At 42.5% G+C, this 15,972-nt stretch overlaps 1 protein-coding gene across 8 annotated transcripts in view; it reads right to left on the bottom strand.

The window, feature by feature from the left end:
• Window positions 1–15,972, bottom strand: part of Limch1 (LIM and calponin homology domains 1) — a 306,367-nt gene that overhangs the window by 65,000 nt on the left and 225,395 nt on the right. For 5 of the 8 annotated variants that reach the window (XM_040747148.1, XM_040747145.1, XM_040747149.1 and 2 more), the window contains exons 7-8: window positions 12,283–12,478; window positions 6,704–6,956 (exon numbers count right to left, since the gene is read on the bottom strand). In XM_040747148.1, the coding sequence (XP_040603082.1) occupies window positions 6,704–6,956; window positions 12,283–12,478 (449 nt within the window). Of the gene's footprint in view, window positions 1–5,640; window positions 5,869–6,703; window positions 6,957–12,282; window positions 12,479–12,817; window positions 13,030–15,972 lie in introns of those variants that run through there. The other 3 variants (XM_040747146.1, XM_013116532.3, XM_013116534.3) reach the window with 3 other exon arrangements.

Below are 15,972 nucleotides of genomic sequence, written 5' to 3'. Positions count from 1 at the left end.
GCATTATCATTACCATGAGAACAGGAAAAAGGGAAGTAATTTGGTTACTAAATAAAGGGATTTTTGTGAGTTGTGCTTAGAATAGAGTTGTAAATTGCGCTGCACAGCAACACTGAGAGAATTGATGATAGTGGAATGCTAACTAATTGTACCTTACAACTTTGCTCAGCATTTAATATTTTACAAAGCCCTTTCTATAGGGAGCATCTCACATATTCTTGCACCCGTGTGTGGGGCAGATCATCAGTATGAACCAAGTCTAAGACTAAAATTCTTTCCACTTATTGACTGGGGGGGGGGCCTGGTCTTCATCTCTGAAAGAATTTGTTAAAAATAAAAAGTATGCATGTATGCAAATGACTCTGCCAATTTACAACGGCAATCTGAGCTGTGCGAATCTGGTACCTTATGCATCTTGCAAACCCAGCTGGGCTGCAAATTCCCCTACTGTTTCTGTTTAGGCTAACTGCCCAGTGTGGCAGGACTTGTTTCAAGTGATGTCCATTTAGATATGTGTGCTCCAGAGAAGAGACTGAATAAAGCGTCTCTATCAATGGCCACTTTAAGATGTGCCAGCTCAGAAATATCTTTACTCCAACTGGAAAACTGTTACTATGAGCAATTCTTGTTCATTGTATGAATTCTGTAAATTCAGAGCTTTGTGGCCATCTCAGAGAAATGAAAAAATATGTAAATTATTGGCTGGCACTACTGACCTCAAAATAAAAATGCACTGAAAGCAGATATGTAGAAGAATAGTCACAAGTATCTATGTACCAAGAATATTTCAATGACTTCTGTATTATTTAGTTCTTAAAGGCAGCTTATTGTTAAACTCTGTTATATTTTTAATTTTCAATAACTATGAGTCTGAGACACTGGTACACAGACTGATGACCAAGAGAACCCTACAAACCAGTAATTAGGATGTTTATTTTGCAGAGAATATTAAGGTCGCTAGCTGAAGTTTCACAGATGTAGTTAAGTAACTTTAAAGCGACCTACACAAGCAGCCAAGTCAGACTGTTCAGACTGCTAGGCTTGGTGATTGCTGGGTGGACATTTTTCACTAGAAGGAATACAATCCATATGTAATTTGAAATACTGAATTCTAGTGGGGTCAAAAGGCACAGGTCTACAGTCACAGCTACTTGGGAGGCTGGGTCAGGAAGATCACAAGTTGAAGACCTAGTTCCACTACAGAGAAATGCAGAGTCCAGTTTATAACCTGGCAACCCTGCTAGCCTCATCTTTAAAAAAAATAGGAATGCCATCATGATAAGGGAGATTACTCAATGCATAGGATAGGGCAGAGAAAATGTTTGTCTCAAAATTTCTAAGGTTTATATATTTCAAAGCAGATGAGATAATGATTAAAACTAGGGAAGGGAGAAAAGGGGAGTGGGGAGATAGCTCTGTAGGTGAGCCCTTGCTGTACAAGCAAGAGAACCTGACTTTAAATTTGCAGCACCCACTTAAGGGGAGTGGCTGCACTTGTATCTATAATCTCTGTGCTGGGGGCAGGGGCAAAGGCAATGGCATCACTGGGACTTGTTGGCCACTAGCCCAGCTCCAGATTCAATCAGAGACCCTGCACCAAGGGATTAAGGTAGAGGCTGATAGAGCAACATAAATGATGTCCTCCTCTAGCCTCCGCATGTTCAAGAGCACAAATACGCACATGTAACACACACACACAGCATAAATAAACTAAGGAAGAGTTGGCATTCTCTTTCACCCCGTTTACTTGGCAATGAGCAGCCAGCTTGGCTTGGCACTGAGACTGTTCTATTGAAAGAAACTGGGCTCTCCAGAAAGGCCTGTTCGTTCTCTTGGGAATGTCATGGGCAACAGCAGAAACCTCTCTGTTACCCTGTCTCCAGGCACGGCAGACACATTCAGAGTCACAAAGGTCATGCCTGAGTCTGTCTGGTCCCTAGACTGGGGGATCTGTGCAGAAATCAGCAGGGAGCCAGCATCTGGTACAAAGGGAAGAGTATGTGTCTGGCACTGGCTACATCTGCTGTTTCTCTGAAGATTTCTAAAATGTCTATTGTCCCTTGGAGGGTTGTCCCCTCTGTCATTAATTACCATGTGGTTGAGAAGATTCACAGACCAACAGAAAATACTGGGTGATGAAACACATGCAAATAATTAGAAGAGAACTACAGTCACATGAGACCTATAATTCAGTTAAAAAAATTTACTTCTCCAATGGGAAGCACCAAATAAGAGAGCCCAAATCTCTATGGTATTTTAATTTAGGGGGAAGTGAATCTTGGTTCTTATTTTACCCTCCTAAAAACAGAAATCTGGCTTCTTTGGCAGAATCTTAGGGGGAAGGGTAATCAAGTTAACATGGTCATAAAATAAAATAGAAGAAAAAGCAGTTTATATACTTTTTTTAAAAACCGATGGAAACTCTAATAAATCTTAACTGCCACACATTTATTGAGAAGCCCTACTTTCTGCTCCTTGATGCTCAGATACATCCTGATTTATTTTTTACAGGCAATATGGGTCTTATTGGCTTCTGACCTCATGTGAAAATGGAATGACATGCACCTCTGCTGTGTGTATATATTGGCTTAAAAGCAATGCACAGACATATGTGAGGGTCCTAGGGAAGGAGACAAAAAAATGGTCTGGCTAGAAAGGTTGTCCCCCCACCCCCGCACTGTGTACGCCCTTTCTTGTACAGCACATGCCCGACAAACAGCCCTCAAGAATTATCTTTAGCTTTTCTTGCTGGGTCCAAAAATGTGATGGCCAGAATCCACTTGGATGTCAAGAGACTTGAGGTCAAACGCTCTAAGAGACATTGGAGTAGTTCAATGAGTTAGATTCTCACTTTCCACACACCAAGAGTTCCCTGCCCCACGATTTGCATTTCATTCCAGTTAAACAACGTTTTGCCACAGTAAAAGCAGGATCCCAAGTGTGGATAAACTTAGAATGACTTTCAGCTCTCCTTGCTTTGTATAAAGTTAAGTGACAAAAATGTAGACATGCTGGGCTGGTGGCATGGGCGTTATGTGGCTTTAGGATTGAGCTAGCAGCTGAAAACTGTCTACCAAATAAACTCTTGGTGACTGGAGCAGATAAATGGTTCTTCTATTGGGGACGTTCTCTAGGAATATTTATAGCTGCCTCCATATGATTTTAAATGCTGTGTGACAAAGTCTGAGGTGTGACGACATTAACAAACTCCTGCTTCCTAGTCAACATGGATGGCCCAGATAAGAATTAAATCAGACAGCTGGGCAGTGGTGGCGCACACCTTTAATCCCAGCACTCGGGAGGCAGAGGCAGGCAGATCTCTGTGAGTTCGAGGCCGGGCTGGACCGACAGCCTCCAAAACAATACAGAGAAACCCTGTCTCGTAAAACCAAAAAAAAAAAAAAAAAAAAGAATTAAATCAAATAACACCAATCATGCAAGGAAGCAAAAATGACACTAAATATAGTGGCTCCCACCAGAATCACATTTTAAACCGTGACTCCATGTTTGTACACTGAATGAGAACTGTTATCAAAGAACTCAATATTTGATTATAAAATAGCCTTCCCACCAAGTGGCACAAGTCACTTATGGAACTCCCAACCTGTGTACAACTTTGTGCTCTGTCATCCTTTTCCTGTGTGTGCCCAATAAGCACCTTGCATTTCCTTGATGACCCTCTACTGCTCTTCCAAAGGCTCCAAAGACAAAGATTTTTCTCGATGAATTTTAGCTAAAGGACTTCACAGATATGATAAGGTTAAGGCATATGCATCAGAGATGTAGAAATTTGATTTTGCATGTTTGTGCGCTTATCTGTATAACTTAGTAATACTCTAATCATGTTCTAAGTTTAAAGAGGGGAGTCAGCCAAGTTTGAAAAATGGTTCATGGTGAGGGGTTGCTATTCATTTCTCTAGTCAGCTCATAGCTTGGCCTCTGAGATATAGAGATGCTTGAAGGACACAGGGAAAGTATATTTCAAACACAATCAAAGAATATTTGGATATTCAGAAGATACAGTATGATATTATTCTTCATTATTTCAGAGACCTCCTTATAACACAGGCAGACTTTACATCAGAATTTCTAGAAACACATGTTTAGTGTAGGCAAATTAACTGTGGGATATCACAAACAGGGAAGGAATATATTCTTTGTGTGTGTGTATGTTTTTTAAATCAACACAAAGCTACCCTACAACTAAATCTATAAAAGCCAACACTAAGAACTAGACCACGGAAATAGCCACACAAGGAGCACATAGAGAAATAACACTCATGGGAGGAAGATGCAATACTATGGTCAAAGTACCTGAATCCAGCTGCCAGGTTAGCTATGACCAGTTCTACAGGTCACTCACTATCCTTGTATGCTCTGGATGCAGACGGCCACCAGAACCTCCACTGCCAGGTCAGCTATGGCCAGCTCTACAGGTCACTCACTATCCTTGTATATTCTGAATACAGACTGTCACCAGAACCTCCACTGGCTCATATGTTTGTTGTTTTGATCTCTAGATAGTGGCACTGTTTTGGGAGATGGGACCTAGGATCTGACTGGCAGAGCTGAGTCACTGGGAACAAGCCTGTGGGTGGGGGGTTGTAACCTGGCCATATTGATCCATTCTCTACTGCCTGCCACAATAAAGCCAACTGCTTCACGCTCCCATCAAGATGACCATACTGCCCCCACCTCCACACTTTCTCTGACACAATGGACTAGAGTCCCCTGAGACTATGCGAAAATAAATAAATCACTCTCCCCTCAAATGGCTAAGGTAAGGCATTTTTTTTCACAGCACTAAGAAAAGTAATATAGTCACCCATCCTTTGTTTCTCCTTCTGAAAACAAATGAGTGTATTAGTGACCTTTTAGAATGAAAAGCAACAGCAAGTATGAAAGGAATTTCAAGTGTCAAATTGCTCTGAACATCAATTTGTTACATAAGTATTGGCTGCAAGATTATTTGTGAGGATCACTGTGGTTCATGTATAAAAATAAACAAACTTTCCAAGCTCCCAATAAAACTGTAGACCTGTAGAATGTCATGGCTTTGATTGTTAAGACACTTTCTCTCACCTACCCTATGAAGCTGTGATGAAGAGAAGTCACTGTTCCCTTCTTAGCTTTTGAATCACCATGCTTTAGAAAATACATTGACAAATCCAGTCCTCACTACTCCTTAAGAAAACAAGTGTATTTTTTGCAAGTCAGTTATTCTCTATGAATAGATGGTTCCCTATTTCAAGACACTGGACGTAGTCTAATGATGGATCTGTCACATGAGGTAATGAGCCATTTAGGAGTAGTATGAAAGTTAACAAGACACAAGCAATAGGAAAATAAAATGTTATTGCTAGGTAAATCCTGCAGCCCATAATAACCGACCACAGGGATGGGGTCTAATGAAGCACGGAGGAGCTCACACTTTATCTCCACTTTAACTAGCCAAGGACTTAGCAGAGACATGCCCCGAAGCCGAATATCTATTTCTATTCGTACAGAGCAGAGAAGAGTGATGCAATGGACACGTAGCAACTGGGGAAACAGGAAGAGAAGTCCAACTTGCTAGATGGGGTCCAAACCTGCGGGCATGCAGAAGGCCAGCCAGGCCAGCCTTTGGCTGGCAGAGCTAACCTGGCAAAGCGCTGGGCGGCAGGCATGACCTTGATCCCAGCTTGCTCTAGTCTTCTGCGCTTTTGGCTCTCCACAGCGTCTCTGTCTTCAGGAATGGCAGCCGGCACGGCAGCCTCATCCCCATGACCAGTGCAGGGCGGAGGTTCTAACCCAGGGTGAGGGCTGCTGGGGTTGTCTTCACCAGGGGACCCTGTTTCACTCCCCTCCTCCTCTATCGTTTCAGGATAACTAGTGAGTTGGACAACAGGGCTTACTAAGCTAATAGACAGGTCAGGGAACAGATGGACATTGCTTCCAAGACATTCTCTTATCGCTTTTCACTAAAAAATAAACAGTCACAGCTGGGAATGTGATCCTGCTCATGTGAGCCCAACTTAGTGCAGCTAATTAATACAATGCATTTCTCCTACATACTGATCAAGGACTCCTGCAAACTTGATATGGAAAACATTTTTTTTCTGTGCTGAAAAGGTAAAGTTCATTAGTTTTTATCCATAAGCAAAATTCTTAACAGAATATTTCCTCAGTGGATAATAAAGTGAGATATTAAAGTACTTATAAGATGACTAAAGACAGGGACTCTTTATCTTTTATATCTGGTCCCCAAATTCTAAAAGATAGCGCCTAGCACACAACTGATACTCAGCACTTAACAAATACTTTCAGAATAAACATGTACCTTAATGCAGAGATTAAGGGTATAGTTTCCATCTCTAAAAGAATGAGAAGCATGTCTTCTATTTATTCTAACCCTTGTCTACACTTGGTCCTCAAGCCCCGTGGTTGCCGTTCTCATCTCTGCTTGCTCTGATATGAATGCATCGAGGGTCTTTCTGTAACAGGCTCAGAAATGGGGCAGCCTCCACAGGAGAACACACGTGACACATGTATTTTCCATATTCTGTCAACAAGACTGGCCTCAGAGCATCTGCTCCTCAGCGAAGTGTTTCTTGGTGCTAGGTACCTTCATGAAATCGGTATTTTATGACAAGCCCTCTGGGATGCTCTGGCCACTGACCTTCCTTCACAATGGTGCATCTAAGTTCTGAAACCTCATTCCTACCTGAAGGGCCTTTCCCCGCCCAGGGGGGAGGTGGCCGTGCTCCAGCTTTTCCTGTATTCCTCCCGCTCAGCCTTCTTCTTCCTCAGAGGCGTGGGGACGTAGGCCGTCTGGTTGCTTTTGTTCGGGAGGTACTGGTTAAAAGGCACTGCAGACTTCGGCTCACCATGGGAAGTCCGCCGTGCAGACATATCATCTTTCTTCACATCCGGCAACTTCCGGTGTGGCAAGTCGGATTCCGAGTCGCTTCCTCTTCCTGGGAAAGAGAGGATGAATACTGGGAAAGTGTGTTGGGTTCGCAGAGACACCCGGTGACATCCCTATAGGATCAAGGGTAACTCTTGTGTGTTCTAGAATTCATACCTTGGGAAATGTCTAAATGAACCTCCTCTGGAAAAAGGCCTCCATTTCAATGAGGGAAGAACAAAAAACTACAAGCATTTTTTTTATTGTTGTTGTTGTTGGTTTTTTGTTCTTTGTGTTTGTTTTTTCTTTTTTTAAATAGAGGTAAGCTTAAATGTGCTGGGAATTACACATTTGTGTGGAATCGTTTGCCTGCCAGGGTTTGCACTTTGGCCACTCTCAAAAGAAAATCTCACCAGTTCCCCAATGGGGGTTTTACTGATCTCTAGCCAGAGTATACTGTGCTAGACCTTCTGACAAGTATGCGTTAGAAATTGTCTTCATGTATCTTTAACCCTGCCTCAGAACACGGAGAAGATGCAGATTATCTCATAGCAAAGACAGATAAGAATGGCAGAAGTTAGGAGAGTGACCAGTTGGACTTCACTGAGAGTTTACCTTCCAAGAGGTTACATCTTCTTTTACACGGTTTTCCCAGTTCCCTGAACTGGGGACTGACAGTCTTCTTCCTACGTCCCTAAACATGATCATGTCTTCCCTCCTGGTACATAGCTCTTTCTCCCTTTGTTTTGAAAACCAGCGCTGTTCAGTACACAGCCTCTAAGGCGCGCCATTGCAGCCAATGGGCAGCTCACACTCAGACACATACATGAATTAGTTTGGCTGAAAGAGTGTTTTGTTTTGAATGCAAAGGAACTCTGCTCTGCCAACATCAGCCTTGCTCCTAGGTCACAGCCCCAATAACTGTAACACATGCTTTTTGCCCAAGTCTTACGTTGTTAGATTTCCAAGGTCTATTAAAATGAAGCTATCATTAAGTCAAACACAATCATATGAGTAACTGCTACTTTGATGCTGGTTGAAAATTCGTAATCAGTGAATACGAGCATGACATCATTCTGACTATGTTGATAACAATGACATTTATGCTTAAGAAGAGAGCCAAGAGTTGGAACAAGGCAGAGCGGGTAGTGTGCAAGACCAGATCCCCTCATTTCCAGCTCTGCTATTCGTTAGTCTTGCTCACCTGACCATTAAAGTCTGCATTTTCTAAACTGTAAAGTGAGGGTAATAGCGCCATCTGCTTTATGGGGCGACAGCAAGGGCTGAATCCACCTACAACTACTGGTCCAGTGTCTGGCACCGAGTGTTTAACACTCGCTGCCTGCTGTTTCTGTTGTAACAGCTCTGGGTCCATCAGACATGAGCTGTGGCTTCCTAAGTTTTTCTCTAACACACTTGACTGTCCTCTCCTGTAACATTGGAATGAAAGGTTTACCCCAAAGATTAGATAATATAATGATGTTTAAGAGACCGTAAAGGTTAAAAGCACTGGCTGTGGACAAGTTGTTCATGGTGTGTGAAATATTCAGACTATGAATTATTCATGGCACTTATAGTCTCTCCTCTGAAATTTTGGCCATTTCCTGACTTTAGTCTTTGACTCATCACTTAGCCCCTTTACCCACCACAAGTCTTAACAAGTGTTATCTGTCAGTGCCAAAATAAAATGTTGCCTGTAAACAAATATGAACACACCTTGCCTTGCCAAGCACGTGGATTTGTTTGCCACTTGATAGTAGCCTCTCTTTATAAAGATAGACACAGGCTCAGGAAGCCATACCCCCCTACCCCCATGGCCGATTAGTGTGGGCTCAGGGAAACTGGATTCTGCTCTCCAGACACCCAAAGTTCTGTCCTGTAAGAATAGCACTCTGAGAAAAACGTCTTAAAGTGTCCCAATGAGGGGAAACGTTCTACTGTGCTGAATAAATGAAAAAAAGCAAATGAGTTTTCTGTCTACTATGACAGCTTAGTGATGGTTACAGTTGTCTTGGACCCCTCAACCTTTTGTCTAGGGGCCATAGTTCTGTATAATGTCCAAATACTATTAAAATATAGTGAAAGTCTCAAATTACCCTTCCAAACTTTCTTAACAGACATTTTAAGAAATGTTAACTTGCCAATGTCCCAGGGCTTAGATGTAAGGTGGGTAGCTTCATAGACATACAGCCAAGATGGCATTTTAGTTTCACTACATGCTAGCTCTGTGACACTGAGAGCTTAAATCCCATGTGCCCTAGGTTCCCATGGCCTATACAGAGATGACACTAGTGCTCGCCTGTGTTGTTGTCAGGATTCAATGAAGTGGCACAGAGGACCTCGGGAAAGCTGGCATGGTATGCCTAAGTAATCGTAAGGCTAGACCTGAGACACATTTTTATTTCACCTCATCCTGTGGACATGGAAATTTACTAGATTGGCTTCTCCCCAGATGTTCAAAGTTAGGAAAACATAACAAGGCACACGGTGCATTATTATTTTATCAAAGTCTCACCCTTCTTTTCCATGAGGCTGCCAGCAAGTAGAGCTATTCTGTTTACCTTACCCTCCTTCTCCACCCCCTCTTCCTTCCACATACTTGCTGCTAAATACCCCCAAATTACAAATACTTTGTCATTTTTCTAACACTTTATTTTTGCCTACTCTATTTCTATTTTATAACATCTTTAAAAAAACAAGCATACTGAATTAATACAATGAGTCATGTTTATGAAATATTACTAATTTACAAGGCACATGAGTGCAAGGTTGCATTTCCTGTCCAATGAAGTTTCCTGAGTGACCTCACAGGTGATGCTAGTTGAGGCTGAAGGTGGCACTTGGTACCTGTATGGCAAGACGAGATGGCTGAAGCAAGCCTGGGGACTTACAGCTTTCCTACCAGGAAACCATATCCAACTCAGAGTCATGGTGCTTCTGAACGTGGCTTGTCTCTTTTGAATTAATAACAAAGCTTAAGTCTTCCATATGGACCCAATATAAAGGCAAATAATTTTTTGGTAAAATTGCCCCTAATTGATTGTGAATGTTACGATAAAAAAATGTTAAGACATACCAAAAAAAAAAAAAAGTCTTCCTTACATGGAACTATTCATTAGAACTAGCAATCTTACTGGTTAGCATCATTCTAAAGGAACATACTAGAAAGGAAAATTAAGAAATGTTTTTTCTTTTAAAGCTTCCCTAGCTGGGCGGTGGTGGTACATGCCTTTAATCCCAGCACTCAGGAGGCAGAGGCAGGCAGATCTCTGTGAGTTCAAGACCAGCCCGGTCTGTAGAGCTAGTTCCAGGACAGCCTACAAAGCCCAGAGAAACCCTGTCTCAAAAAACAAAACAAAATAAAATTCTTCCTTAGGTCTTGATTAGTTTACAGGAAGATAAGCCTTAGGATATCAGATTGACTGGTAAAGCCTGTGGAAAGTGCCCAGTGAGGGGATTGGTAAGGCTGTAGTCTACATTGTTCATCTGATGGGGAAAGCATTTATATACAGTCTCTGGTTTATCAGTCTTAATTGCTACAACTAAGCTGTGCTTTGGGATGTTTTAGTATACTATTACTAATCACCATCTCAAATGCTTTCAAGATGCAGTTTAAACTCTGAATCCCTTGAAGCCAGTGACAGACTACAACATTCACAGTACCAATCATACAGACACACACACACACACACACACACACACACACACACACACACACACACACGAAAAAAAAGGTGAAAAAAGTCGTAATTTTTAGAAGTTAAAACAAACAACATGGGCAAAATAGTTTGGCTGAGATGGTGTTTGCAAAAGCAAACCCATGCTTGGGTTATACCAAAGCATAATTAGATCATAGACTTGGTATTTTAACTTCTAGTTCTGTGGGTGGTACTTAAGATGTCAAATAAAATTGCAGAAATATTTTTCAAGCAGCTCACAATGTACCATGGAATTCTTTAGGAGTCACACACTACGTGGCCCTGAGGCGAATCTGTCTGCTCTAAAGTGTGCATTCTGAGCAAACAGATTTGTTCAGTGGCTTTAGAATACAACTTCTATTCGGTAAAGAGAAAGTAGTCTGGGTAAATTAAAAATATCCATTTGGACCCATGCTTCTTGAGGCTGACACAGCTAAACCATTAGACTGACAATGATTTCTGACATTTAGAGGTGATGAGACAAAGACTTAAACTCCTAAGTACACATCTGTAAAATAAGGATTAGGGGTGTCTCCCAGCTCCGTGTAAGCATAAACTAAGATATGGCCAGACATCAACATCTATGTTGAAGATTAAATAAAATACTGCATGCTGAGTGTCTAGTCTAACTGATGCCCTGGACCTGTGAAACATTCACGGATCACAGTGGCTTGCATAGCTGGGAGCTTAGGGCAATGCTCAGTGGTACCGCACTCACCTAGAACTTACAAGGCCTAGAGTCAATCTCTAGTACTTCAGAAAGCAAACTAAAGAGCTACAGTAAAAATCTTATACAGAAAGCAATACTGTAGCCACAAAAGGTAATCTTGGTCTCAGACAGTAGAATATCCCAAAATATTGCAATCAATCAAGCAACATATGCCAAAATAGAAACAAAAAGAATCCTTGCTGTTTTTCTGCAAGTTTACACATGCAGAGTCAAGCCAGCTGCCCTCCTTAAAAAGCCCAAAGGCACAAGAGAACTAAACCAAGCAGCTCTTAGTAACAGTCACTGAACTCACATTAGGCTAATCAGGCTATAGGACCACACTTTTTTTTTTTTTGAGAAAATAATGATCATTCCATTATCAAATCGACAGGATTTACATAAAATTCAGCCTTGGGGGCCAACAGGCAGTCTGGCTAGGCATTATTCATTCATGGCAATTTGCTTTGAGCTAGCCCACCAGTCAGATGTGCTAAGCTTCAAATTGATTGATAAAACAGGTACTAATTAAGAGGGGCACAGCCCCAGCCCCTGCCCCCCCAACTTTAAGGATATAAAGAGCACGTCTAGTTTTCTGGAGAGCTGTTCCATTTTCACTTACATAGTGTGCTACTCACTAAACATTTCCCTTCCTTGTACCCACACTGTATAAACTTGAGTACACTTTAGGAGCTAATGGTCTGCACAGCAAGAATGATCTAACACATTTTCCAACAGAAGATACACTCACTGAGGCAGTGTTCAAATGAACTGCTGGCAAAGCCAATCAAAAATTCTGAAAGCCGTGAAAAACAACAGCCAAAGACCTTTTTTTTTTTTCTGTCCCCGTCTCTCCGTTTTATACAATTACCAGACTCCAGCCAGGTGGATAGGGAGACTGCCCTCCCAAGCACTCAACTCTCTAACTTTTACCCTGAAACTCCTGTTAATGTTTAACTCCAAGAAGCACAGTGTAGGAAGATCCAGCCTACCATCACTGCTTCCCCTGAGAACTACATCTGGTGAAGGTGTCTGCCGGGAGCGGGAGCCAAAAGAATCCAGGCTGTCGAAGGAGTCATCTCGGCCGTGGCGAGGAGGAGAGAGGGAATCGCTGCGCTCCGAATCCCAGCAGTCAATGTAGCCGCTGTCTCGGATACTGCGTTTAGGGCTCTCAATGTCATCAGTCTCCTGTCCCAAAATAAAACGGAAGAATTTCAGATATGACTGAAGCACACATCTACTATCCGACCTCCAGTGGTCCGCAAAGATACTTGCACAGGCAATCTGGTGTGGAAAAGTCGTGGCAGCGCGCTAACCAGACTAAAGAGTATCAACAGGTGATTACCCAATTCCTCAACATTTCTCTGCTGCATCCTTCCAATCAGAATATCATGTGCAACTTTTTTAAAAAAGCCCCAAGCAACTCACATTCCTTATTTTTTAAAAAAGTAATTAAATATAGAAAGTCACGAAGTTTGGATTCACAAGAATGCAATGATCATTGACAATAAAGACAAAACCTTTGACCTGTCTTTCAGAATCCATAACCGCATGTCTGTGGGACCAGTCCCTAGTTCGGCGCCACTGCCCAGGGTTGTGCTCTCTGGCAAATGCAGGCAGAGTCAGGGCTGTAAAATTCTGGAGCAGCGTGCTTCCATCTCCTGCTACCTTGCAGGGAAATTCCTGCTCTGAAAGCGAGCTGTCTTTCTGAGGCAAAAGTTAAAAAAAAAAAAAGCAATGAAAAATATGCAAAACGCTTTTCCTGATGCCTCAGAAGAATCCAGGCATGCACTCTTTCCTCGCCAGCTCTTGGCGTTGGGGGAGCTGCAGGCACTTGTGGCTGCCCCACATGTTCAGAGCGGGGAGAACAATGGCTGTCTTTGACAGCCTGTGATTATAAATTCTTTCCAGCACAAGCGGCACATACTAAAACACTGAAACTCCAGCAGCAGAAGAAAGGTCAGTCAAAACCATCCTCACCCTCGTATTATAATAAAAGCCTTGTTCCCGGCAGTGCCTTCGCATTCATTACAATAGTCCAGGCTGACGAAAACAAAAATAACTCCCGTCACTCAAAGATAAACCTCTGCTTAACATCCCCGAGACTGTCTCTAGAAATCGAGAATTTGGATCACACTGGCACAGGAGTTTGCGCTCACGGATAAAGAGTGGAATGTTGCCCCATAGATTTCCCGGGATGCACACGGAGGTCCCCCCTGCATTCCCAATGGAAAGGAAAAAAAAAATAAATCAGCATTCTCCATGTTTGCTGTTTGAGATGCTGGTCTATTCTGTCTGAGGTGCTCCTGGGAGCCCGTGCTTTGCAGGAAACATATTTGCTGGCTGCTTCTAACAATTATGCAGGGGGTGGGAGTGCTTCTGACCCATTCTCCACCCTAGGGAGATAGGCATGGGGAATGGGATGATTGTAATTCACAAGGCATACTTGGGTTTCCCATAAGGAGGAAGAGAGGACAAGAGGACAGGGGGCAGGGCTGGGAGGAAAGCCCTGAAGACCCAGCCAATTAATGCCCTGAAGACCCAGCCAATTAATGCCCTGAAGACCCAGCCAATTGCCTGGGTGAATCTAGCAATATGACACTCTAGGGCACTGGTTCTCAAATGCTGTGACCCTTTAATACACTCCCAACTATAAAATTATTTTGTTTCTACTTCATAACTGTAATTTTGCTACTGTCATGAGTTGTAATGTGAATACCTGACATGCAGGGTATCTGATGTGTGACCCCTGTAAAAAGGTCATATAACTCCCTGAGCAGGTTGAGAACCACAGGTTGAGAACCACCGGTTTAGGGTGAGGCAAAAATACCAGTTATGGAAAGTAAGGTTAATGACTTGCAGATCAAAAGTTAAACAGAATTTGGAACAAAATCCAGGCCTGGGAAGTTGAAAAAAAGAACTCATGACTCACTGAGAAATATAGACCTGAATTAGACAGAGGTTCAAATATAGCTTCCTTGGGAATGCAGTTATTATTATAAATTACTCATCGACCAAATGACTAAAATCTGAAGTTTACTTTTAGAGACCATTTACTATATGTCTGGGTCATGCTTTTTGCATATCATGTTATTTACCCCCATAACCAGCCAACGTGGTTAATAATATCCTTATTTTATAGAAGAGAAAAATAGGAATCAGAGAGTTACTTAGCCCTCACAGTAAATGATAAGTATTTAAAAATAAAACCTAAAACTTGATTTCTGGGGGTTGGCAAGATGGCTCAAGATAGGATGTTGCCTGCATCTTTGCAAAGTGAAAGCTGCCAATCTGAGTTATGTCTCCCAGTTAACTCTGTTTATGAGTAAATGACTGAAGGAGACATGTCACAGAAAAGATGCAAGTTAGGGTCATGGCTAAAAGCTTTGCTCTAGAAGTCATAATGGCTGGCTTTAAATCTTGCTAGCTATGTGATGGACAACTCATGTGGCCTCATGTGTCTTCCTCTATAAAATGGGACTTAGTAATGATACCCACCCAACAGGGCCTCTAGGACTATAAAACATGTGATACGTGGAAAGTATTCAGAACAGGGGATGATGCAAAAATAATGACTCTAAAAAGTATCAGCAATGGTTTTAGCTACTATTTCTTCAATAAGGCATATACATTTTAATATAGAAATTATGCAATATTTATATACTGGTGTCAAAGGCAACACTTTGCACACTGATCTGTTCTTTCTCTACTTATGTCTTGATGCCTTGCAAAAACAGACACTCAGGGGGTGGGGCCATTGGTTGCAGCTGGAAGTGACATTTTTGCAGACTGCTTGGTGCAACATGAAAAAACCGAATTTTCAAGAAAATAATATCAGAGAGGCTTTCCTTGAAGCCTGGGTCTTCCCCACACCTCCAACTGCAGAAGATTCAGAAAGAAAGAGGGTCAGTGTGTCTGTTCCTAGAGCTTCAGCAGCTTTCTCCCCATGCTCATGGGAAAAAGTAGAAAGCTTACCATGTTCATGACTATGTAGTAAACCAGTACTGAGTCTCCAGTAGGGAAATAAATGCCATGGACAGTCTGAAAAATGGGAAGTAGGTCACCGTGGCCATCCCTGGCCATGCTGGCTTCCCAGGAACACCATAGGTAAAGCAAAATATGTGGCTATCCACTGGACTTCCAGTTCTACGGGTTTCAATGAAGTCACCACCCCCTTTTGGGGGGAGGGTGCTATAAAATAAGGCTTTGGGAGAGGGTGGAGAATATAAATTAACAGACAGGTATGTCTAAGTCTCTCGTGGGGTCTAATTGTACTGTCTGTGCCTTTCCTCTGGAGCAGAGCACTCCTGTCAGAGTTCTCAAGAGAAGGCAGGGAGGACTGGAATCAATCCCTGCACCAACTGCTCACTCTTGCAGTGAAAGAGGGGTCATAAAGGGAATGGGAGCCACTAGCTTCCAGGAACTCTGGGCTTCAATAGTCTCCCTTCTTCCTAGTCCTCCTGTGAGTGTTACTGAGAGCCAGCAAGGGCCCGTGGATGACTGACAGTATCTAAGACGCTCCAGATGCCTTCTCTGGACAACTTAACATTTTTCTGCTTGCAGTGTGATTTATGGGGTGGCTGAGTGCTGCTCCAACACGTCTGAGGTTTAACTTCCCCAACATGATTGCCCATCCCTCACTCATCTCACGGGTTGTGGAAGCCATTCATTCCACTGATATT

Source organism: Mesocricetus auratus, unplaced genomic scaffold (genome assembly GCF_017639785.1).
Source record: "Mesocricetus auratus isolate SY011 unplaced genomic scaffold, BCM_Maur_2.0 Super-Scaffold_100006, whole genome shotgun sequence".
NCBI classification, from domain to species: domain Eukaryota; kingdom Metazoa; phylum Chordata; class Mammalia; order Rodentia; family Cricetidae; genus Mesocricetus; species Mesocricetus auratus.
The sequence above is the reverse complement of the archived record's forward strand: the minus strand, read 5'-3'. Positions and strand labels throughout refer to the sequence as shown.